The 26194-nt window shown below is 38.8% G+C and overlaps 3 protein-coding genes across 6 annotated transcripts; 2 read left to right on the top strand and 1 right to left on the bottom strand.

Annotated features, from left to right (window-relative positions):
* The first annotated feature begins 3172 nt into the window (after positions 1-3172).
* Positions 3173-10532, top strand: LOC129746761 (tektin-4). Of its 4 annotated transcripts, none has more exons than XM_055740637.1 (6): positions 3173-3215; positions 3502-3900; positions 7335-7905; positions 9358-9652; positions 9712-9934; positions 10039-10532. In XM_055740637.1, exons 3-6 carry the CDS (start codon positions 7398-7400, stop codon positions 10405-10407), a joined length of 1395 nt encoding a protein of 464 aa, XP_055596612.1. In that variant the 5' UTR covers positions 3173-3215; positions 3502-3900; positions 7335-7397; the 3' UTR covers positions 10408-10532. The 4 variants fall into 4 exon arrangements, with proteins under 4 accessions (XP_055596612.1, XP_055596611.1, XP_055596610.1 ...); XM_055740634.1 differs by lacking the exons at positions 3173-3215; positions 3502-3900 and adding exons at positions 6896-7096; positions 7156-7263; XM_055740636.1 differs by lacking the exon at positions 3173-3215 and having other exon boundaries at positions 3235-3900.
* On the bottom strand, positions 10426-10749 carry LOC129746762 (uncharacterized). Its single transcript, XM_055740638.1, has 2 exons — positions 10564-10749; positions 10426-10507 (listed from the first exon to the last, which is right to left on the bottom strand). Exon 1 carries the CDS (start codon positions 10674-10676, stop codon positions 10566-10568), a length of 111 nt encoding a protein of 36 aa, XP_055596613.1. The 5' UTR covers positions 10677-10749; the 3' UTR covers positions 10426-10507; positions 10564-10565.
* Positions 10750-17966: 7217 nt separating this feature from the next.
* LOC129746603 (regulatory-associated protein of mTOR) lies at positions 17967-26100 on the top strand. Its single transcript, XM_055740341.1, has 5 exons — positions 17967-18420; positions 18950-19294; positions 19361-22004; positions 23926-24911; positions 24990-26100. Exons 2-4 carry the CDS (start codon positions 18994-18996, stop codon positions 24860-24862), a joined length of 3882 nt encoding a protein of 1293 aa, XP_055596316.1. The 5' UTR covers positions 17967-18420; positions 18950-18993; the 3' UTR covers positions 24863-24911; positions 24990-26100.
* Positions 26101-26194: the final 94 nt, after the last annotated feature.

A 26194-nucleotide genomic window follows, 5' to 3' on the forward strand; every position in this document is an offset into this window, starting at 1 on the left:
CAGAGGAAAAATTGATTTAAAATGTAAGTTTGTACAACTTTTAGAAATTCAAAATGTTATGATATGATATGTGTGGAGAAGTTAATCCGAGTCATCTGAGAATCACCCAGCGCAGCGAGCACTACCGACCGAACACTTGCACTTTTGCCTACCGAATGAAGCCCGAATATGAGCGCACCATAATGCGAGGAGCTTTGTCGACCTTTTGTCGACTCACCGTTGCTGACAGTGTTGCCTGAGGTGCAGTCGTGTCATCCGCGAATGATAGCGTTTGAAGCAAACCTAATCATCGGCTACACATCTCCCCCTTACACTAAAGAAAGAAGAAAAAAATATTGCCTTTATTTTAAATAACCGGCATTTCTCTTGAAGGTGTTTTTGTGAATATAAGTCAACTCTTGTCCTTCTCTACTCTGAAAAGCAAAGCAGTACAGTTTGATAATTATTATCTGGTGACTTAAGATGGAAAATCTCTACCATTTTGGCGGACGTATTTTCGTACCGGAACGTTTTATTTCCTCCATGTTCGTAATTCAACGACAATAAGATTTTAAAAATCTAAGCATCTCCCCATGTTGTATTATGTCGCTAATCCAATCGTTGTTTTATCTTGTGTCAAGTTAACCGAGCTCAACAGACTCCCACGCAATATTTGACTGTAATTTGGATCACATTAAAACTTAAACACATTAGAACTCTTTTTAATCAGTTAGGTTAACAAACCATCTAAACCGATTTCCGGTTGAAACTTCGAACCTTTCGGTTGAACCTTTCTCACGGAATAGGCATCGTGACGCCGCAAATAATTACACCATCACCTTTCAACCATTTGTAAGTTTTTTTTTGCAGTGAAAAGCTACTTACCCCGAGTATCCTATTCTAAAAATTCGAACTAAATCGTTATTTGGTTCAGACCTCCCTGTATTCTTATTTAGTGGAAGGCTACTTCAAAGAATGAAGTACCTACCAGAATAATGTAGATCTTTTTGAATAAGGATTAGCAAAGTGACGAAAACGCCTTTAGTGCATTAAGCAACGATACTGAACTCGCAATCATTGTTTACGTTCGATAAATGACAATTGCATCGAACGAAGTTAACTGTCTCAATTTGCACCGCCTGACCCGGAGGTATCTCAAATTTTCCTTTGGTATTGAACATCTCGCTCCAAACACAAAGAACACTTTAACTAAACTCAGTAAAAACTGCAGTTGAACCCTTCGGAACACCACTCATCACGATCCAATAGTGAAGGTTTATCAAGCCCACTTTTTCATTAATTTTGCTATGGTCATTCAGAATACTCTTCATGTTGGTCCTCCCGATCCAACGTTAATTCATAAAGTGAACCTTCAGAACACTCTTCATGTTGGTCCTCCCGATCCAACGTTGAATCATAAAGTGAACCTTCAGAACACTCTTCATGTTGGTCCTCCCGATCCAACGTTAATTTATAAAGTGAACCTTCAAAACACTCTTGCCTGAGGTGCAGTCGTGTCATCCGCGAATGATAGCGTTTGAAGCAAACCTAATCATCGGCTACACAATATGATTTCTGACATCACTGAATTAATTTCTTAAGTTTTACTATATTCATCAAATTTGTTGATGACTGAAAATCGATTTTCACAGAGTAGTTAAAAGAAAACAAAAAGAATACTTGATTTCTTTTTTCACAGAAGTCAAAGTTTCTAGCGGGCTTCTAGAAAGTTTAACATTGTTTCAAATTTTTATTTTTATAATTTTTGTAACGTTATACACTGTAAGTGCCCGAAACTACCTGACTTTTGAGAAATTTATGCGCTGCAGACTAAAATTATTACTATACTTAGTACACGATCCCATGCCAAATTTGGGCCAAATCGGATCACAGGAAGGGGTCGCTCAACGAGCCTAAAGTTTGTATGGGATTTTGAAATATGTTGTTCGGGAGAAACATGAAAAACCAGTTTGTCATCAATAATTCAATTTTTTAAAGCCTATGACAACCATTTCATCCCAAGTGTGCATTTCGATTAGAGATAAAGAAGTTATGGGGCTAACTTTTTTAAGGGTTGTATTCATCTCTGTTAATGAGGCGTCAATATGTTCGACCGCCCCGACTCATTAACAGTGATGAACACAACCCTTAATAAGTTAGCCCATTTTTGAAGCCTAATAACATTTTTATCTGAACTCTTCTCGAAATGCAGCCTTCGGATGAAGTATTTGTCATAGTTTAGGCTTTAAAAAAGAACATGTTCAAAAGAAATCGAACAAAGGGAACCAAAGTTATTGGTGAAAAACTGATTTTTATGTTTCTCCCGAAAAAATCGTCTCTAAATCCAACACAAATTTCAAGCTCGGAGACCCCTTCACGTGATCCGATCTGGCTCAAATTTGGCATGAGATCTTGTACTAGGCCTAGGATCACTTTTAGCCTGCAGCGCATAACATTTCACCGGTTTTAAATTTCCCATACGAATTTGGGGCAGTCATATAATATACAGTTTAGTCAGGAAAGTGCAGATTTCTTTAAATGATGTCTACCTATTTTCAAAAGTTATTTAAAAAAACAAAAACTAATAGAAAAAAACTGATACATAATTGTGATTTGGATTCAGAGCACCCAAATTCATCAAAAATTAACTTTTAAATTCTGTGCACATCGGAAAAAATGTTAATTGTGTGTCCTTGTACAATAAAAAAATTTCGAAAGTGGAATTGAAAACTTAGAAGGGCAAAAAACACACAACAAAAAAATGAGGCTAAATTTTTTTATGAAGAATGTTTCATATGCAGCCTAAAATTTGTAATGACATTGGAGCTCGGGAAGGAGTTCTTCACAGAGAAAACGGAGTTGATGGTTTTCTCTAAAAAGCACAGACCAGCTCAATCAAAGCTCCAACTCTTAGGCAGAACGATCACTCAATCGAGGTGTTTTAAGTATCTTGGGGTTTGGTTTGATTCCAAGTGTACCTGGGGAGCTCATATTGAGTATCTGAAAGGCAAATGTCAACAAATAATAAATTTTCTCCAATCAATTACCGGCACCTGGCGGGGAGCCCATCCAGGAGATCTATAAAACTTGAGCATCGATTCAATTTACTATCACTCGGGTATCTCATCAGGTGTGAGGTCATGAACCCATTGTTGATTGTAAATTTCGACAGGCTACTTGAGCAAAATGTTCGAGCCAGATTTATGTCTGTATATCACATATTTATATCCATGGAGGTAAATCCTTCCTCGCACTATCGAACTCGTGTTTGCAACCCAGATTACGGCAATTCTTCTGTCCAGTTTGACTTGTCTATGCAGCAGGAAATTCATGGAATTTAGGATACGCATCGTCCACTTTTAATTCCGAGAATTTTTAATGCTAAATATAGGCACATCGAAGCTGGAAAATTGTACTTTACCGATGGATCACTCATAGATTAATCAACGAGATTTGGAGTGTTCATCGAAATTTCTAGCGCTTATTACAATCTTCAGTGATCGTGTTCTGAATAAATTGCAGAGTTAACAGCAATTCATTGGGCTTTGGACAGCGTCGCCTCAAGATCAGTCGAACACACTTCATTGTAACGGATAGTCTCAGCTCTGTTGAAGCAATCCGTTCATTGAGACCTGGTAACACTTAACGTACTTTCTTGAGAAAATACGAGATCCTTTGAGTGCTTTGTCAAGACGTTGCTTTTCCATCACCTTTATTTCGGTCCCTTCACATTGTTCGATTATAGGCATTGGGAAGGCTGACTCTCTGGCAAAGGTGGGTGCTGAGGAAGGCGACACGTATCAGCGTGAAATCGTCTTCGACGAGTTTTACTTTCTGGTTCGAAAAAACTCTCTTATCAACTGGCAGCTCAAATAGAATGAAGATGAATTAGATCGGTGGCTCTATTCGATTATCCCGAAGGTAAGCTTTAAACACTGGTTTAATAAATTGATCCTGAGTCGGGATTTTATTCGTATATTTTCCTGTCTTATGTTCAATCATTATTCCTTAGATGCTTTAGTCTATTTATTTATTTATTTATTTATTTATTATCTTGATACCATCTGACAAAGGTGGGTGTCTGAATGAATAAAACTTAAATCTAGGTTTACATAAATCATTTGCTAGTTTCTTAATCGTTCACTCATGCTATGCTCAATCCGTTGTTTGAAAGTTGCAATGGACACATTAAAATCGAATAGGGTATAATAACGGAGGAAGCATATTTTTGCGGAACGAAGGGGGTCGTTACTGCCATAGCGCGTACTTCTCGGTTCCAATGAGAGCCAGTCTCGATTACGAAGGGTTCGTTCTGGAGCATAAATGTTACAACGGGAAAGCAGCCAACAGCAATCAAATTCATTTCTCAAGATCTTTGCCACGAACAGTGATCGACCAATGGAATGACGATCCGCCAGCGTATGGAGTCCAAGCAGAGCACATCGTTGTGGATAAGGCGGTAGATTTAACGGGTTTTCCCAAGGTAGTTCGCGGAGAGCATACCGCACAAATCGCCGTTGAATTGCTTCGAAACGCGCAACCCACAAGGCTTCAAACGGCCACCATACCAGATTCGCAGATTCCAATATAGATCGAACCAGGCAGCAATATAAAGCTCGCAGGCAGACGGGATCAGTGAATTCTGTACTCAGGCGTATAATAAATCCCAGCATTCTGTTGGCCTTCTCGAGTACCACAGAGTAATGGGGCTTGAAAGTCATATGACGGTCCAATAAAACTCCAAGATCCTTTATCTGATCCACACGTTGTAGTGACTCACCCAGTATGCTGTATTCATATATGAATGGATGTTTCCTCCGACCGAATGTAATAACACAACACTTAGCAACGCTTAAAACCAGTAAATTAACAGCACACCAGTTCACCACCATGTCCAGGAAGCCTTGTAACTCGTAACAATCAGCATAAATCGTATAAATCTTGCTGGCAGCAATCTATGCGGCTGTGGAAAAATATACCATGACATCGAGCATATTGTTTGGTCGTGCGAGGACCATCTTGTCGCCAGAACGATTTAATATAAACTCCCTTAGGGCCCGAGAAATCCACCCAACGTTCCAGTGAGGGATGTATCGGCCGTGATTGACTATAAATCTATTGATCTTGGACTATGATTTTCTTTATTTTCATGTTTCTTTTTCTATCTTTTTTTATGAAGAAGTGTTAAGTTAAGCAATCCATTGTAAAAAACCAAAAAAAAGAGTTTGGCTCCTTAAAACCTGAAGGTACGAGCCATTTCAAATAAAGAAGTTACAAAAAATATGTTATTCTGGGTTTACAAAGTAAAGGCAGAAACACAATACAGCGTCGAACGTCGCGTCGCGTCAGCTGTCAATGCCGTCGTCGAGTACTAAAACGCTGACGCGACGCAACCGAAGATTTTTGCATCACAATGCAGCGTCGAAAGACATAGCAACCGAAAGTTTGTTTTGGTTTGCTGCTTTCGCCCCACTTTCTGATTTGTTGTCGCGAAACAACCCCAATTCAATTTCACCAAAGTTTTCGCTGGTTGAAGGACGGCTGCTGCCCCACGGAAGGGAGGCCTTGTGAAATTTATTCAAAACAAGAGATACAGCAGGTAAGGTATTTCAAATAGTGCTGAAATACAGATTTGTTTTTTAAATTACAAATATATGGTTTCTTTTAGGTTTCCATAAAATCGTCCGTCGAATTCAAGCATCTTATGTAGCCGATCAGTTGCGGGAAGGATCTGAATCGATCAAAAGATAGAGCTGTTGCACGAACCGAATAATTTAAGCCAGCCTTGTGTTTAGGTGAGTTAGTGAGGATCAAAACCAACCAACCTCAACGGAAGAGTATGTTTATGAGGCTCCCCAACTCCTCAATTGCACGGTGTTAATTTTACACGAAAAAAGTGGAAGATTGAGAAAAAATGTATAAAAATATGTTGATTAGATTAGTAATAAATGTAACTATTTCATTGAGTGTTTTTAGAAAAACTATCAATCCGAAAATCCATTTGTATACATTTACAACTCCACAACATTATGATTTTTCATCGATGGAAATCTCCGAAAAAAAAATTGATTTTCTCAACGTGTCAAAGCACAATGAAATGTTCATTCTTAATGAGAAAATTCGAAAATTTGTTAAATCGATTAGAAAATATGGGTGATTATAAGAGATTCGAGTTTATTAGTTTCAAACTTTGTATAAAACACAAAGTCGGAATATTTATAACGCTGCTGATTTTAAATTTTTTCAAAAACAGAGCGTCGACGTTGTAGAACGCTGCTGTTTAGAACAAGTTTTGCATTTTAGTACAATGCCTTCATTGACGCGACGCACCATTGTGGTGGCTCAAACGGAAAATGGTATCCCCAAAACGAAATGTCAACGCGACGCTGACGCGACGCGACGTCCGACGCTGTATTGTGTTTCTGCCTTAAGGCAACACAGCATGTAAGTTACTAAAAATGATGGTGAATTAAATTCTAAACTGAACCTGAATGGTGGCTCCAGAGAGTTTTCCTCAAGCCTGTTTGATGCTTTAATTTTTTTACAATGTGCTTCATTCACAACGTTTTAAAGTACAAAATAAGTTAATAAATATAGAGCTATGGGTATAAACAATAAATCAAAATCATAATCAAAGTCACATTTTAGTAAAATTTGGTGTTTTTCTGATCCATACAAAGAAAACTGGAATAAGTAATCAAGTTTACAGGATCGCAAAATTTGAAACCGAAATATCAGAGGTAAGTTAAAAAGTACGCATATTGAAGCACGCATAACACAGGTGAACGCATCTGTGCGCATAAGTTTCACATAATTGAGATTGAAGGTTATCATGGAGTTTTCATTTATCATGGGAAACACCTCACTCCCACAGAAGCACGTGTCCTGCGCATGCTATATGTAAAGGCTTGGAAACGGTTGTTTTAACAACCACCGGCATTCTTTGTTAATAAGATCTAAACAACAAATTCACTGCGAAGTTTTGAGCATACATTTTGAAGGTTTTTAAAAACAAAGCTGAGGACAATTTTTCAATTAATTTAAAATGGCCCAATTAAACTGTCCACCGTGTACGCCATGTGCCGCCGTATGCAACGAGCACCCACCTGTCCAAACGGTAAATATTCTATCCGGTAGCCAGAAATACAGTCAAATCGCTAACACTTTTTCATATAGGGTGAAGCAATATGCAAGAAGAAAAGATTCAAAAAGATACCCAAGCGAATATTTCTTTATGATTTGGTCAAAATTCGGAACAAAGCTAATCCTGTTCGATGGGGACATGTATATTATTATTATTATTTGTTTGAATGAAAAAAATGTGCCTACACTTATCTAAAAATATTTTATGTTAGGAAACATCCTATGAGAATCCCTTTCATGTAAGTGAAGAAGTACGTCCGCAATGTCCGGAAATCATGGAACTCCAAACAAGTCCGGTTGGCCTTCCGACGGCCAATCCTCCGCGCTATCTTCCTCAACGGACCGGAAATTCTGACCCTCACCCGTTGGCCCAACCAATGGGCCCGATAGGTCCTTGGGCTTCCGGTAGAATAGATTGGGGGGCGCTTTCCGGTCAAACTGGAGCAAGACCGGTAGTCGATCGATATTCCATCACCCGGTACAGCGTCGACGAGTGGCGTCAGAAAAATGCTTTCTCCTTGGAGGCTACTTCCAATATAAATTCCAAGAGTGAACAGATCGAACACAACAGCAAGAATACAATAGTCAAAACTTATTCTTTTACGGATAAAAATCAAGCGGAGTGTACCCAAAGTCTACATGATCGGGCCAAAACTATCGACGATGTAAAAAGTGAGCTGGCCCGGGCTATCAAGGCCATGCAGGACGAAATCAGTACCTTGGAGGAACAGCGCAGAAGGCTGAAGCAATCGTTGGCCGTTTTACGGATGCCGGAAGCTATTGGTGAGTTCATTACGTTCTTATATAGAACAAAGGGTAATTTTGTACCAAACTTTCTGGGTAAAATCGATTTTTTACATGGCTTGCGAGTGAAATAATATCGTTACCAGGACGAAAAAAATGTAAGAAAAATTGTCGAACACCACCGTTGAATTTTTTGTTCGATGCACTTGCCGTTTTTTATCAACAGTGATTAACTTGATGAAGTTACTATTACAGAAATGTCTTGTAATAATTTCTTCTTTTGTTACCACCACCACCACCCCCCTCCCCCCCCCCCTCCCACCTACGAAATTTCCAAAAAAAACCGAAAGGGGGAAATAAATAAAGTTTTAAGTATTTCATGGAAATTTTGATAAAAAATTGAAGTATGTATCCGAAAGATTACAAGACCAAAAAACAAATTTTGGAAGATGAAAGTTATTTCACCATGTGTATTCTTGTTTTTATTGAATGTTTCGATAAAAAATTACTTGATTTATAGGTTTTGTTAAATGATATAGTATGCAATTTTGTTGCATACAAGCTTTTGTGCAATTTCTTCCAATTTATTTGTTTTTCGCATTATTTTTTATTGTCCCACCCCCCTCCAACTCCGAGTGACAAAAGAAGGATTTGAAATTCTGTTCAAAAATTTGTTTAAATACTCATATCGCTTTATTAAAAAAAACAAGTTCAGGGGTTCGCCAATAGCCAATAGTATGGGAGAGTTGGGAAGGATCATGGGCCTCTTTAATATCTTGGCCATGTTGAGATGAAAAATTCAAACCAACGGTCATCATCGTCTCAGCATAAGCATATTATCATATTGGTTGTTTGCCTGAATATGATTTATGTTCGTCAATAATTCAACTCATAAAAAATGTATTTATTTGTAAATTGCATTGATGTGGAACATATTACATAACATTATAAATAGTTGCAACCGTTTTTGATCAATAATTTGATCCTTGATCATTCACAAAGAAGAGGATTTTTTCATAAAAAATCAACAATTGACTTAAACGCTTTCAAACTCTCGAGATCGGCAATCTCCCGGCAGAAATGTTATCTTGCTAACCTTAAGAGGAATGCTCCAGATAAGTTCAAATTTGTTTTCGCGGATAAATTTTCCCACAAGTTAATGATTTGGCACACTAAGTTGGGTATTTGACAATTGTATAAGTTTGACTGTTGAAAGCTTTTGAAGTATTTTAGTTTATTATAAAACCTTCCAAATATATTTTCACCAATTTTTAAACGCTATTTTCTCATGGAGAAATCGGAAATTGTTTTCGACCCGATTATAAATGGTACAAGCCTTAGAGAGAGATTTAGCAAAGATTCAGAATTCTGATTTAGAATTCAGATTCAGAATTTCCAACTCAGAACCCAGCAATCAAATTTGAAATTCAGATTCGATTCGTATTTCCGTTTCATGATGGAAAGAAAATGTTGATTATCTCTCTATTGCAGCGACCGAGTGTTTGGAATGCCGTTCAGGCCGCCCTGACAACGAATTAACCCGGGATGAACCGGAAGAGGAATTAGTCCGGGAGGTGGCTCTTATTGCTGAGATAAGGGCCACTCTGCTGAAAACCCTTGCCGATATCGAGGCCCAGCAGGTGGCAAACCGGGCTGCCCGGCAACGCATGGAATTCGACTGGAGCGATAAATTTTATGCCCACGAGAATGACGCCATCAACTGTAATTATTCGAACAAATCCTCGACGACAATGTTCCGTCCCGGAGCCACCAGATGCCCTAATGAGTAAAATTTGATATTTTTTAACTTCAATAAAATTCTGTAGCATCTTCGTGACATTTCAGACAATCAACGGAGATCTATTGGGAGAAATTCAGTAGAGATACGCTGGATATGTGCGCTGCAACTCGAATGCAATCGCAAATCTTAAGAAATACTCTGGACACGATTCTGATGAATGCGGCCCGAGATTTGCGAACACAGGCAGACAAAGTCGAACGGGCACTGGCCGATCGGGTATCTTGTCTGGATGAGATCCGACAGAAGTTGGAAATCGACCTCCAAAAGGTAAACGTTTGATTCAATTTCTAATCCTAACATGCTATTTTTAAAACACGTGATTACACTTATCCAAATCGTTCTGAATTTTGAGGTCAAATTTTCAATTCCAGACTTTACAATCATTGGCGAACACAGAAATCCAGATCGAAAAACTGAAAGTCGCTATCGGGAATATGGACCACGCTATGAAAGTCGTTCAAACGCGACTGGACAATCGAAATAAGCGCCCTAGGGTGGAAAACTGCCGGGACCAATCCCATCTGTTGCTGATTGCCGAAGTAAAATCCATCGTGGAAGGATTATCGGCTATGGAAGCTCAACTCGCTCAATCGGAGGAAGTCAAGAATGAATTGATAGCTCGTCGAAGCGAGCTAGAAAAGGATATTATGATGAAGCGAAGGACTATTTTCATTGACCGGGACCGATGCCAACGCCTGAGAACCCATTTCCCCTCAGCCACTGCTCTTAGTGGGTACTAAAAAAAAGGCTGAGACATATTTATAGTAGTCATGTAGTCTTTATTATACGAAAGAATAATTCAAGTATCACAACTTTATGGGTAAAAAGCACAGGAAATCACTGAAATAAATAAATCACATGTGAATAAGAAACATTCAATAATATTTTTTTTTTACCTTCAATTATTCACGAACAGTTCCCATCCCATCCATTGTACAAGTCTGAACGCCAAATATACGGGTATCAGTGTTAATGTTATGTAGACGTAATAACTGGTGTCTTCTTCCATGAGGTAATTTATGTACTCCGAATGGTTTTAAAGGTTTTAAACGATTTCGTATGAATAAATTGCTTATGAGATCAACCCTAATTCAAACAGAGCTTTGTTTACAAACATAGAGATTGCCACAGTTGACTTCGTTTAATACCTTCAGAGATGCCAGATTGATAGAAATGTTTGCTTGCAGATTCTTTTAATTTATCATCCGAGAATTTTTTTTTTCTTTGCTGTTTGCTGGCAGAAGAATAATTATTAATGTATTTATTTTTCTTACACTGGTTAATATTTTTAACTATTTTTAACGATTATTTCGACGTTTAAAAAAGTAAAGGCGCCCGCACAATAGCACGTCGGTCGTCGCGTCGCGTCAGCTGTCAACGCTGTCATTGAGTACTAAGGCCGATGACATAGTGAAAACGATGCGATGCGATGCGGTGAATGCGATTCAATGCGGTGAACCACATTTGATAAAAATGTATGAGAATCGCTTAAACCTGACATACTCAACGCGGCGAAGCAGATGTCAATTTGTTCCGCCGCTCGAGTTCGCGTAGGCTGCGTCCGTAGATTTTCCGCCAATTCGCATCGCATCGCACTCACTATGTCATCGGCCTAAAACGCTGACGCGACGCATTGGCATTTATTTGCAACACAATACAGCGTCCACTGACAAGGCTTTCCAGAACCAAACTCGGGGTGGCAAACATCGCAGAACACAGAAAAATGACAATGATTTTATTTTTAAGTGTATTTGTGTCGAATTGTAACAAAAAATCTTAAAAAAAGCAATATTCAAACCCAGCCGACGCACTGGGATTTTGATGTATTTCAAAATAAAAACGTCGACGCTGGAGAACGCTGCTGTTTAGAACAAGTTTAGCGTTTTAGTACAATGCTGTCACTGACGCGACGCACCTTTGTGGTGGCTCAAACGGAAAATGGTATCCCCAAAATGAAATGTCAACGCGACGCTGACGCGACACGACGACCGACGTGCTATTGTGCGGGCGCCTTAATCATTCAAGAAAAAATCAATACACCAGTGAAAAACACATTGCTTATTTCCAGTAAAATAGGTAAAATTGGGATGAAAATTGAACATTAGCATCCAAGTTATCTAGTCTAGAGTATCATGACAAAACTTGAAGTCTTAAGTTTTTTTTCAGATAGATAGATTACCTTCCTCAGCTTCCATTTGTTCTCTTAGTGTGCGCATTCCCATTGTTCACTTTGTTAAAGAACTTCGTCCAAATCAATTGGTTTGGAATAAAAACGAAAGGTGTATAGGATCCCTTTAACTCGAAATTGGCGTCATTCTTTATTGGGGTTAATTTTATCATTCAATTCATTTTTTGACTATTACTATCTTGTTTTTTAACCAATTCTTAAGTCTAGTAAATTTTACTTATTTTTTTGTCAGTTTTGTCTTGTTCATGTTTGTAATGTTTTAATTTATTATTCGTTAATTTTTATAATTTATTTCATTTTTTTTAATTTGTTAGTTTTAGATTTTAGACCTCCGTGGGAGCATCCTACCGATCCAAGCGCAGAGGTGCGTATGCTCTAAAACATATTCAAACGCAGTTGGTTCAAGTTCACTGGGCCGTCGGATTCCAATGTTTACATTGAAAGAGTGTGGATGCTCGTTTTTTCAATTTGGATTTTTGGCTATTTTAAACTGTTGTATTGTCATTATTATTAAGAAGAACTGTGATAATTTTAGCGATAAATTCACAAGTATACCTTCTGTGATAAATAAGTGACCGTACTAAGATGAGTGGCGAGGATGCTGCTCCAGACGGAGCAGCATCAGTACTTAACCTCAATCAACCGATACTAAATCCAGGACAAGAAAGGATGGAAGAAGACATGGAAACAACCAGCAGAGGAAAGGATCACGTCGACGCAGCAAGTAGAAAAATATTTAAAAACTACAATTACCAAAATGGGGATTGCCGTCCGTATCGCGTAATAGTAGAGAACACAGATGTAGAAAAACGAAAAGTTGTTAACAGATTACAAATAGGAATAATGCTACACCAAAATGGTTTTGACAAATGTATCGATGATATCAGGAAGACAGCTAGAAATAAAGTAACAGTGTACGTAGGAAATATTAAAGATGCCAACAGATTGGCAAATTGCCAGAATCTAAATCTACAGGGATTCAAATCTTATATTCCAAAACAATTCGTCACGGTGACAGGAGTTATTTCTGGTATACCACTTGAAATGAAAGACGAAGAAGTTAAACACTTTATCAAGGCCAAAGCAGAAATAGATTCCGTTTTTCGAATGCATCGCTATAAAGACAAGAAAAAGGAACCCACATATAAAATGGGTGTAGTTTTCCGTACTAATACTTTGCCAAATGACATCAGTATATATTCTGTGATACACAAAGTCCAACCGTACATTAGAAAACCGATAATCTGTTTTAAATGTCTTCGTTATAACCACTTGTCCAAAAATTGTAAAGCGTTGATTGAAAAATGTATGTCATGTGCTGTAGAACACTCGACAGAAAATTCTTGTAACGTTTTAAAATGTTTGTACTGTCCAAATTCTAATCATAAGACGACTGACAGAGTGTGTCCTAGATGGAAGAAAGAAAACGACTTACAAGCAATAATGGCCAAGAAATGCATGACTTATCAGGAGGCAAGGCAGTACTACGAGGTTCCAACTGAAAATATGTTTGACGTTTTGAGGACTACAGAGGATTTTCCAACAATTGCAGAATCATACTCCAGAGTTGCAGCTAGCGGGCGTAATTTTCCACAACAACTCCAACCAAAGCGCAGTGAGTGGAGTTCAAACGACAAGAGAAATAGATCTAAAAAAGAAAATAAAGAACCAAACAAACTTAATGTAGAAACAGATAGTGTACCAGGAGTGGCCAGTATTTTGGGATTAAATCAAAATGAATTCGCCAAAAAACGTAAAATGGAAGAAGAAAAAGAGGAAACAAGAGGCATAGGGATGTTCAATAAGTATAAAACAGGAGAGCTAGAGAGGTTTAAAAAGGAAATTGAGGAAACATTTAAAAAACAATCACAAGAAGAACTGAAACAAATAATTTCAACAATTAGCATGAAATTAGAAACTATTATGAAACCACATGGCACAAAAGGAGGAGAAATATCAGCTTGCATCTTGGGTGAATTAAATAAAATGCTAGGATCTGCAGGAGATAAATAATTTTCACCGGCGATTTCAAGGTGTTACAGGCAAATATTCAAAGTTTATATCGAAACAAAAACGAACTGACACACGAACTGTATACCCAAAATTATGATGCAGCATTGCTTTCGGAAATCTGGGTCAAACCAGAACAGATTTCTACTTTACGATGGAATATTCAAGGCTACCATCGACATTTGGCACCCCGTGCTGACGGGTATGGAGGAGTAGCAATATTCTTGAAGGAGGAATTTAAATTTGACAACATTCAATTACAAACAACAGACGATTTTGAAACACTCGGAATATTCATACCTAAATTAGATCTGGCTCTAGTAGTCGTCTATGTGAACCCAAGAATATCAAACGATAATTTAGAAACAGCCATAACAACACTCTTTAACGAAACAGCTAGATTCGGTAAAGTAGTAGTAGGAGGTGACTTTAACAGTCATAATGTAATATGGGGATGCCAAGAGTCAAACGGTAAAGGGACAATTGTACATGATGCCATAATAGGAGCTAATTTATTACTATTGAACAATGGAGCTGTAACTTACATTCCTCCAGTTTCCAATCAAAGATCTAGTGCTATAGATTTAACATTGTGTTCTCTTAATTTATTTAATGTGGTTCAATGGAAAGTTGTTGATAAAAATTTCGGAGGAAGTGGACACCTATTTATTGAGATCTGTCTGGATTTAAGGATAAACCGTAAACAAAAATACTACTACGATAAACAAAAAATATCGGAGGAAATGGCACAGGTTGAGCACTGGGAATTCGAAGACTTGAAAGATCTGTCTAAACTTTCCCAAAATATAACTAAAAAACACAAAAAAATAAGCAAACATACACCAAAATATTACTGGAGCTCGGAGTTGTCACAGCTCTATGAACAAAAACAAAACGCACTACGTAGTTACAATCAATGCTGTAGTAGTGAAAACCTAGTTTTTTGGAAAAGATCTTCTGCTATTTTCTTGAAATCCAAACTTGAACACATTAAAAACAAAATGATAGAACTCTCCAGCTCCATTGATCCTAGAAATTCACATGAAAATTGGAAACTCGTTAGACGATTAAAATTCCTCCCTGTTACCAACCCTAAAAACAATTCTATAAACACCAGCAAGGATATGGCTTCACAGTTTCTCACCAGCAACTTTGGCCCATCAAATTACAGAGAACCTCTCTCGCCAGCAAACAATACAAGAACATCCATATTAACCTATCGACATTGGAAAAACTTCATAAGAAACAAATCCCCAACATCATCACCAGGTACAGACTATATAAACTATAATGCATTAAAAAATTTAGATCTACAATCAGTTACAAAAATAATAGAATTGCTAAACGGAATGTGGCAAAAAGCAACTCTAGACGATCACCTAAAGGAAATAAAAATTATCCCTATATTAAAGCCCAACAAACCACCGAATGAAATAAGTTCCAGCCGACCTATAGCGCTTTTACCAACCGTTGTAAAAATATTAAATGCAGCAGTATTAGTAGACATCCAACAAACGTGTGAAAAGAACAATGTCATCCCAGATTTATCTTTTGGTTTTCGCAAAGGTATGTCTACTGAGCATTGTATTACGTATGCAACAAACCTAATCAAAGCAGCACGAAGAGCCAACTATACCACAATTGGTGTCTTCTTTGATTTTTCAAATGCTTTTAACACAGTCGACATTGATAAATTATACAATATCATGATACAAAATGGTTTCAACGAAGATACATGCACATGGATCTACAACTTTTTAAACAACCGGAAAACCCTCATTCACACCGATCAAGGAATTGTCAGCCAAACTATTTGTACTGGAGTACCACAGGGCGATGTTATGTCACCTGTTTTATTCAATATTTACACAGCTTCTTTGCATAATACAAACCTCGACCCAGATATAACAACTTTACAGTTTGCAGATGATTTTTTAAAAATTGTCAAAGCAAAATCTTTAGAAAAGGCCATTAACAAGATGCAATCTGAAATAAACCGATTTATGGCAAAAGCTACGGAGTTAGGATTACGTCTTAATAGCTCAAAAACAAAGGCAATGCTATTTAAAGAAAGTGATAAACAACTCCACTTAAGAATGGGAGGAGAAACCCTAGAAACAGTGAGGAGCTACAAATATTTAGGTATAACACTTGATCAGGCACTCAGATACGGTATACATGTTAAAATGCTGAAACAAAATGTGCTGGACAGACAAAACATGCTAAAAATAATCAGTGGTATAAGATATGGTGGCACACCAAGAGTGATGATGCTGTACCATAGAGCTTTGTACGGGAATTATTTGAATTACGGCGCAGTAATCTATGGAGGAACAGCTAAGAAATATTGTGACATGTTAGAAGTAACGAATAGACAATGTCTGAGAATTGCTACAGGATGTACTAAAACTACACCAATTAACACATTAGCAGCAATAGCTGGAGAAGAACCGCTGACATTCAAACGCACTTATTTAGCAAAAAAACGTATTGCCTTGCATATCCATCATAACGATCTAATTGCACAACAACTACACTCTTTAGATTTGGACAACGTTCAAAGTGAAGCAAAGTACACTTTTCTAGAAAGAATTTACATTAAAAACATACAAGAATTTCAAACGATATACACAGAAACAAAACCAGAAATAGAAATAAGAGTCGAGATAGAAGATCAAATGATAGGCTCAAGAATGAAAAAGAATGAAACATCTCCAATTGTTATGAAAAAACTGGCCCAAGAAATGATAAACAACCATTATAGTCACCGTGACCAATGGTACACTGATGCTTCTAAAAGTACGAACAAATGTGGCATTGGAATTTATGACGCTTCTTCCGATACAAAGATAAGCATTTCCTTAGTAAATAATGTTAACATTGCAACTGCAGAACTTTTAGCTATAAGAGTAGCTTTAGAACAAATACACAACGAAGAAGGAACTGGAGTTGTAATTTTCACCGATTCCCAGTCAGCCTGCAAAATTTTAAAAAGGGACATTATAAACAAAAAATTTGATCAAGTCACGCACGACATATGCTCACTAGCTACAACAAAAAATGTAAAAATCCAATGGATACCCTCACATGTCGGAATAGAGGGAAATGAACATGCAGACGTTCTAGCAAAACAAGGATTAGACGGACCAATATTACTCGAGAACAAACTGAGACTTGATGATGCATACATGAGATACAAATCAGAATCACTCGAATCCACGAATTTATGGTACAGGAACATGGTGCACAATGAAAGTAAAGGAATCAAATTTTATGAACTACAATCAAATTTCTCTACCAAACCCTGGTATTGGGATATCGAACTAAGCAACATTCAAATTCGCACTTTGAATCGCTTACTAAGTGGCCATGACTATTCACCCTATTATTTAGGAGTGATGAAAATTCGAGACACAAAATTGTGCGAACTATGCAACACGAATTTTACCACCGAACATGCACTTCTCAAATGCATTCAATTCAATCATATAAGGAATCACTATGATTGGGATCGATATTCCAATCTGATCGAAATTATTCAAAATTTTGAAGTTACAAAACTAAAGGAAATCCTCAGTTTCCTAGAGAAAGCTCGCATGAAAATTTAGAAAAACAGAAAGTTTGATCGAAAATTATGGAAAAAAGGAGCATCCCTACGAAAAAACGAAAATCAACATATAAACAAGTAGTGGTGATATAGAGTATAAAACTCTCTGCCAATCAAACAGATCCATACATACATACATACATACACTGGGCCGTCCACTATCAATGTGGTGGAAAGAGAGGTGATGAGAAAGAAACGTTGCAAAAGTAGAAGTAAAGTTTTTTCTTCGTAAACATAGTTACCATGACAGAAGTGACGTCACTAACGACCATTTTCGCGACGCATTTTGCCTAGGATAAATGAAGCTCCCTGACAACGACGCGTCGCGACGCAGGGCTTGTTTATGTTTATTTTTCTTTTTTCTCTCCGACGTGCAATAGTGTGGGTTCCTTTGCGCCACCTTAGTAAAAGTGTACCTCATTGGTCCACTATCAACTGTGGCTACGCCTGAAAGTTTTGGCAGTTTTTGAATCGCACAAAAAAAACATTCCCCTCATTCTAACCTCACAAACACGGCTTTGATTAGGAGTGTTTTCAAAATTTGTGCGGAATTTTCGTAACATTTGCCCCGAAATTGGAGTGTGTTCTTGGAAAAAAGTTGCGAGTTGATAAGCATTTACAACGGTGCATCAAGGGAGAATAAAGGACTCTACACGGCTTCCGGATTTAGCTGAAAAAATAGGATTATAAAATCCATCATCACTCTGGATAGCTGGAAGCACGACTTTTACCCGCATCGGATAAGAAGAAAATCGGATTTTTCGTGTGGTGCCTACGGGTTGGATTAACGCATCTTAGACGGTACGAGACCATCAGCAGGATCAGAACGATTACGAGTTTGAAGGTTTTAAAATAATATGAAACAACATTCGAACTAGGAAGTCATCTGATAAAGGATTATCTTTTGCTGGAGTAGGAAAAATACCAGAATCAAAGCAAAACATTGCGGTAAGTTGGTGGTTTAAATTGAAATCATGTATATATTCCGTAGTACATACTTTTTTCATATAGATTGTTTTGCAAATTTATTCCTATGTGTTTTCGAACAGACTGAATAGATAATGAAAAACGAAAAAAAAACCTTTAACTCGTACAGCGTAATTTCTCTTATTTTTTTTTTCATTTGTAATTTATAATTTTTAACTTTAACGCAGCCTTTCGGTAACAATTAACTATTAGTTCAGGTTAAGGAAATTTCTTGAAAAAAAAAATGTACAATTCGATCTTCTATTTATTATTTATTGGTCGATAACTGTTGAATAAAATCAAAACATAAAAAAAAAATTTACACCGGAAACATTTAGATGCCTCCCTCAATTGGTAAATAACTACTCAATGAAAATTTAACAATGCATTCAAAATTCAACATTTCATTGAACAGTTCCATAAACTAAACATCCACATGTGAATTTCTTAAAAAATATAGCATATTTTCTACACAAATGTTACTAAACTATTTTTCGTTTCCATACTGCAGGAAATCGATCCGAGCAACTGTCTTAACCAATCCTTCGGGTGGTTATGTGCAACATGATTGAAACCACCAACAAAACCAGCGACCAGGTCGTCGAGGAAGAGGACGATTCCAAGCTACCGATTTCCTTCGTCTACGCTCGGCACCTGGCTAAAATTGAAGGAGTAAACTGCATCACACAGAGCTGGCGCGTGAAAGAACGCATGAAGACGGTCAGCGTTGCGCTGGTGCTTTGTCTCAATATCGGTGTCGACCCACCGGATGTGGTCAAAATACAGCCCTGCTCCCGGCTCGAATGCTGGATTGATCCATCGTCCGTTTCGCCCCAGAAGGCGATGGAGTTGATTGGTGGGTTTGAATTGCAAATATTCATCTGACACTTATTTGAAAATAATTTATCTGAATCAATTGCAGGAAACAATCTTCAAAAACACTATGAGCGTTGGCAACCGAGGGCCCGCTATAAACATTCTCTGGACCCCACAGTGGAAGACGTCAAGAAATTATGTACCTCATTGCGTAGAAACTCGAAGGAAGAACGAGTTTTGTTTCACTATAACGGCCACGGAGTTCCGCGTCCGACAGTGAACGGTGAAATTTGGGTATTCAATCGTACCTATACCCAATATATTCCGCTATCCATCTACGACCTTCAAACTTGGATGGGGGCTCCATCGATATACGTCTATGATTGTTCCAATGCCGGAATCATAGTGAATAGTTTTAACACATTTGCCGAACAGCACGAGAAGGAAATCGAACAAATGCGCGCTCGTAGCGGTAGCACAGCAGGCCACTCTGATCCGGAAGCGAATCGGAACTCACCATCGCCACCGGTTGTTGGTGCAACGACCTATAAAAATTGCATTCAACTTGCAGCCTGTGCAGGTAATCAAATTTTACCGATGAATCCACAACTACCGGCGGATTTATTTACCTCCTGCTTGACTACTCCGATTCGGATAGCACTGAAGTGGTTCATTCTGCAATCTACTTCCAAACTCGTTCCACATGTCACCGAGGACCTGATAGAGCGCATTCCCGGTCAGCTTAATGATCGCCGAACCATGCTCGGTGAGCTGAATTGGATCTTCACCGCAATCACCGATACTATCGCATGGAACACGCTACCCCGTGATTTGTTCCAGAAACTTTTCCGGCAAGATCTTCTGGTGGCAAGTCTGTTTCGCAATTTCCTGCTAGCGGAAAGAATACTTCGCTCGTATGATTGTACACCGATTTCCAGTCCCCCGCTGCCACAAAGCTATCGGCATCCGATGTGGTCCGCCTGGGATCTTGCACTGGATCTGGCCCTGTCACAGCTGCCCGACATTCTGGAGAAACACAAACGCTTTAAGCATTCGCCATTCTTCGAAGAACAGCTAACGGCATTCCAAGTTTGGCTGGAAGGCAGCTCCGGCTATTCGGAACGAAGCCCACCGGAACAACTACCGATCGTGCTGCAGGTTCTCCTCTCCCAGGTTCATCGACTGCGTGCCTTGGAGCTGTTGGGCCACTTCCTGGACTTGGGTCCGTGGGCCGTTAACTTGGCGCTGAGTGTTGGCATTTTCCCGTACGTGCTGAAACTGCTGCAAAGTTTAGCCAAAGAGCTAAGACCATTCCTGGTGTTTATATGGGCCAAGATTTTAGCTGTCGACGGTACCTGTCAAATAGATTTGATCCGCGATCAGGGTCATAAATATTTCCTGGCAGCCCTGCAAGACACCACTCCTTGCCAAGGATTCAAGGGAAATCATCGAGTGTATGCCGCATTTGTTCTCGCAAATATTGTACACAACTTTCCTATCGGTCAAGCGAATGCCCTTCAAGGTCAGCTGGTTTCCATTTGCTTGGATCAGCTTAATGACGAGAATCCTATTTTGCGACAGTGGCTCGCTATTTGCTTAGGACATTTGTGGCAAAACTACGAACAAGCCCGTTGGTCTGGAGTGCGGGATAACGCCAACGAAAAACTCTATCCTCTGTTGAGCGATCCTATTCCTGAAGTTCGAGCAGCTGCTGTTTATGCGCTGGGTACCTTCATCAGTTCCGTTACAAAGCGTTCCGATCATGCAAACAATATAGATCGCTCGACCGCAATGCACCTATTCACCACTGTATGCAACGATATGAGTCCGCTGGTTCGAATGGAATTGATAGCTTCCCTCCAATGGATGGTACGCTTTTTTGAAACTCAGTTTGTGTCGGTCTTTCTCCAAGAAACAGCCGGTGGTCACCACAGTGCTTTCAACCACCAATACCATAGCCATAGCCTAGAACGAATGAAACGTGTTTCCAGTTCAAGCAATATAATAAACGTTGGAAAGAACGCAGTCAGTGTTGGATCTATTTACCAAAAAATGTGGAACGGGCTGAACGCCTTAGCAAAGGATCCCTTTCCAGCAGTAGCTTCCATGGCGCAAAAGGTCGTAGAACACGTTGGCAAACAAGGCTACGAGCTGGCCAAGGAAGCGACGAGCTCGGAAAAAAGTTTTGGCAGTATGAGCCTTCCGCCTTCTCCCAACACAAGAATCAACTATCTGGGAGGAGAATCACCCCCTCTTCACGGCCCCTTAAATCAATCCGCACACCACACACCGGTTCCGAACAAGAAAAAAATTAACCAAATGAACGATAGCGTCGATATGTCTGGATCCACACAAAATTTCGCAACCCCGAATCACACAGCTTCAACCGCAGAACAAATGCCTCCACCGCAAACGCCTCAATCGGCGGCGCAACCTCAACCGCCATCATCTACCACCATCACCCCGATCGTGACCACCAACTACATCGATTGGTCCGTCAGTTTCTTTGCCCGGTCCTCCAAACTGCTTAACGAAGGCAAGCTGAACGTGAAGGATCAGAATTCGACCGAGTTCCTGGACCGGCAGTCCCGTTGCTTGAGAAATCGTATCGTGCGGGAGGAAGGTCGGGAGCAGCAACGGCGAGCCGTGTTCGGTCGGCTCGATACGCAAAGCTGGAGCTGCCGAACCCAACATACCCCAACCCTGGTGAAAATGAACCCCTACGATGATCAAATCGCTGTGGCTTATAGGTGAGTGGAGACTTATTTAGACGTTTCTAAACTGCCCCTACTCGCATAACAGTCCCATATGAATTTTCGTCATTTTTCATCTAACCTGACAGTTCGTCATTTTGAACATAAGGCTTCAATATAAAACAATAAAAAAAGAGATTTTGTTCTAGAAATTTTGAAAAAAATATCAACTCGTGGCTGTCCCATATGAAATATACCCGCATAACAGTCCCATATGTGAAATATCACGGATTTGGTTTCTTTTCAATGCTTCTTTCGGCGAAATAGTCTTTGATTTATTGCTTCGAATCATTTAAAAAAGATTTAAACTCACTTGATGTCGAATTATGCACACTAGTTCTCGAAGGCAGGTAAGTAAGAAGGAAGGAATGTCTTCCTGAGCAAAAAACTAACCGATGCAATCAAAATCGTAAAAAGATTCAACTTACAATGAAGAATTCACGATATTTTTCCAACAGTGTGTTTCTTTTTCTGATAACTGCATTTAGAAGTTCAAAAATGATCAAATTTAAGTTTAAGAAAGTAGCTTGGTTAGCAAAACATATTCTGGATAGGACTGTTATGCGAGTAGATTTGAAAAAGGTCTCAAATATGCTCGCATAACAGTCCCATAACGAATAAAATGGTGCTCCCGACGTTACCGATGGCCCAATTTCTAAAATTTCAGGTCGTACGATTTATTATGACAACCTAGAACACATTCCATCAAACGATTTTCGTTTATGCTGAATGTAATGGTTATAGTTTAAAAATATATTCCAAAACAGAAAAAGCTGATTTTCTCGCTTGCTTGTTTTTGCATATGGGACTGTTATGAAAGTAGGGGCAGTAAAGACCCGACCTAAAAAAAGGAGGTCCTAAAAATTTAAAATGTTTTAACTTGCACACCACTGCACTGCCCCTACTCGCATAACAGTCCCATATGAATTTTCGTCATTTTTCATCTAACCTGACAGTTCGTCATTTTGAACATTGGACTTCAATAAAAAAAAACAGTAAAAAAAGAGACTTTGTTCTAAAAATTACGAAAAAAATATCAACTAGTGACTGTCCCATATGAAATATACCCGCATAACAGTCCCATATGTGAAATAACACGGATGTAGTTACCTTACTATGTTTCTTTCGGTGAAATGATCTTTAGTTTATTGCTTTAAGTCATTTAAACAAGATTCAACTCACTTAATGTCGAATAATGCTCACCACACAGTAAATTTAACTATAGTTTTTTAAGGCAGGCTAAAATAAAGGAATGATGGTCTTTCTGTGAGAAAAACTATCAGAAACAACTAAAACCCATGATAAGATTCAACTTACAATGTGGAATTCACGAACTACATTAACAAGTTATGAAATGATCAAATTTAAGTCTTAGAAGGTAGCTTGGTGAGCAAACCATATTCTGTATGAGACTGTTATGCGAGTAGATTTGAAAAATGTCCCGAATATGCTCGCATAACAGTCCCATAACAAACAAAAATGGTGCTTCAGACCATACCAGTTGCCAAAATTCGAAAATTTCAGGTCCTACGATTTATTATGGCAGCCTAGAACACATTCCATTAAACGATTTTTATTTATGCTGAAAGCTGTGGTCGCAATTTAAAAATGTATTCCAAAACAGAAAAAGCTGATTTTCTCGTATGCTCGTTTTCGCATATGGGACTGTTATGAAAGTAGGGACAGGCATTCATTTTCTCAAATTTGAACTTCTTGGAATTATTCGAACTGTCTCGTTTTAGTTTGTTGAACTTTATATAAACTTTGAATTTAAGAACTATGATAAACGTATTAACCTATTAATTGGCCATGAGTGGCGAAAAGTGAAGCTAAAATAGATTTTCAAAACTGTACCTATGGCAGCGGCCAAAGGTTCCAGAATAAAATACAAACTTATCTCTAATATCTTCCTCTGCAGGGATCGCGTAACACTGCAGGACTGGAGCACCGACATCACCAGTTCATTCATACTGTTCAAGCAACAACCTTCGCAATACTATCAAACTGTGTTCCTGGACCAGAATCGGTTCCAAAGCAGCACTCCTCAGGTGATGGTTTCGTCGCTGGATTTTGTCAATGCCCACGACGTTGGGCTGGTGCTGGTCGGCTACAGTGACAGCGTGATACGGGTGTGGCGACCGGCGGATACCAACCGGGAGGCGGCCCTTGTCACCGCCTGGCATGGGCTGTTCGACTTCAATTCTCCTTCCACGGCCAAGGTGGGAACGAGCGAACTGGGACTGGTCATGGCCTGGCATCAGAAAACTCAAACCATAATGGCTGCCGGAGAGGCCAAGTACATTCGTCTTTGGGATGCCGAGAGCGAGTCGAAAGTCTGTGATATTCCCAGTGGATCGGATACCACGATCATCAAGTTATCGTGTGCTCCGAATGGAATATTTGCTGCAGGTTGTAATGATGGCAGCGTGCGGTTGTTCGATCGTCGAAATCCTCCGTCGGAAGCACGCATTGCCACCTTCCGGGAACACATGAATCCAATTCTGACGGTTTGTTTGCGGGATGATTGTGAAAGTCTAGTATCGGCTTGTACCACCTCCACGGTGCGATTGTTCGATATACGGAAGACCGCAGCGTCGGTGCAATATTGGAACGCTGGATCGGATGTTTCGGCCATGAGTATCCATTCGAGTGCAGATATTGTGGCCTGCGCCAGCAATGTCATTACAATTTACGGTCTGGATGGTAAAAGCCTAAACACCATTCGATGTAACGAAGGATTCATGGGCAGCAAGAAAGGAGTCACTTCGTGTTTGTCTTTCCACAAACATAAGATCAGTTTGGCCGCCGGTTTCAACGATAACACTGCGGCCGTATTCGTTTCTGATCGGAAATAAATGGGAAGCAGCGACTGCCTCCAGCTTTAGCACGTGTGATATTGCTTCGGTAAGTGATACTCTTACAAAGCTAGCTCAATACTTAATATTCAATTTTTATGATCTAATGGCTACTTAAACTTTCCAGATTAAGCTTCAAAAGTGTAACCACATTCGCAAAATTGAAGAAAGCCTAAATGTGTGAGCTAGATGGTGTCTAGCTGAACAAATACATTCGCTGTACCTATGTGAGATTCCTGGCAGGAAGCAACAAAAGAAGCCCCGTTTATCAAACCGTTACCCAAAGTATCGGCCCAGTTTACGTTGTTATGAATGTCGAGTTAGGTTATCCTTCCATTTTACGTTAGACAATTTTTTAAACACCACAGTGTGTGGCTGGTAAAAGACACATTAGCAAGGAAACCATTAACATCCATGCTTTTCCTTGATCATGTGAATGATGATTTTCGATGTGCACTATTCAATCAAACTATTTTAAATATTACGCTTATTATAGCCGAGTTTCATAAATATGTACATCAACACTTGATATCAAATTTTGTTTCCAAACCAGTACCCGACAGTTTAAAAGAAAATTTATATACGAATATATATTCACAGATTGTGACAATTATACACAGCATACACACACAAACCACACGCTTCAACAATAACAAAGAAACTGAGAACAAACATTAAAAATCTATTGGTGCCGCCATAATGTTAAGCCTAAACAAATACGCGAAATCAAACAGCATATAATTGTAGAAACCTACTGTAGGAAGAGAAAATTGTTGCTATCCTGCATATTAAAACGTTACACAGAATAACTATAGCTCCGGAAATGCAATCATTTCCTCTGTAGAACACACACTTTTCCTTTTCCTATTTATTGACGGATGAAAATCTATATGGAAATAAAACCGTAAATCATTTCAAATAATATGCAATTGTTGAAATTGGTATTGCTGTTGCTATGTTAGGTTGCAATGTTATTGTGTACAGTAACCCATCCTATTGTGAATTATGTAAAGAATATACCTTTCTTTTTTTTTGTATTCAGATGTTTATATTTCAAGGTAAATGCTATGAGTTTTAGTGCTACTTGCAATGCAAGGTAGAAGAAGAAAAACATCTTTTCAACTGTAATTATTGGATGTATGAATCATTTACACCGAAAAAAATGCTCTTGGATATATTTTATGATTGTATAATTGATTCAGCTAATATAATATACAGAAGACCGATCGCTAATGTCATCAATGTTTTCAATCGATCCGAAATCCGTTGCAGAGTTCCTTAGTACCGATGCTCATTTACTTTGTTCAGGTTTAGGCACTGATTGTACTACCC

The sequence above is a fragment of the Uranotaenia lowii genome, chromosome 2, assembly GCF_029784155.1.
Source record: "Uranotaenia lowii strain MFRU-FL chromosome 2, ASM2978415v1, whole genome shotgun sequence".
Lineage (NCBI taxonomy): Eukaryota > Metazoa > Arthropoda > Insecta > Diptera > Culicidae > Uranotaenia > Uranotaenia lowii.

Coding starts and splice junctions, on each gene's coding strand:
- LOC129746761 (XM_055740634.1), top strand. CDS start 7,025: ATGGCCCAATTAAACTGTCCACCGTGTACGCCATGTGCCGCCGTATGC. Junction 7,264..7,334: donor ATCCTGTTCGATGGGGACAT/GTATATTATTAT, acceptor ATTTTATGTTAG/GAAACATCCTATGAGAATCC. Junction 9,653..9,711: donor GCCACCAGATGCCCTAATGA/GTAAAATTTGAT, acceptor GTGACATTTCAG/ACAATCAACGGAGATCTATT.
- LOC129746762 (XM_055740638.1), bottom strand. CDS start 10,676: ATGGAAGAAGACACCAGTTATTACGTCTACATAACATTAACACTGATA.
- LOC129746603 (XM_055740341.1), top strand. CDS start 18,994: ATGTGCAACATGATTGAAACCACCAACAAAACCAGCGACCAGGTCGTC. Junction 19,295..19,360: donor GAAGGCGATGGAGTTGATTG/GTGGGTTTGAAT, acceptor AATCAATTGCAG/GAAACAATCTTCAAAAACAC. Junction 22,005..23,925: donor CAAATCGCTGTGGCTTATAG/GTGAGTGGAGAC, acceptor CTTCCTCTGCAG/GGATCGCGTAACACTGCAGG.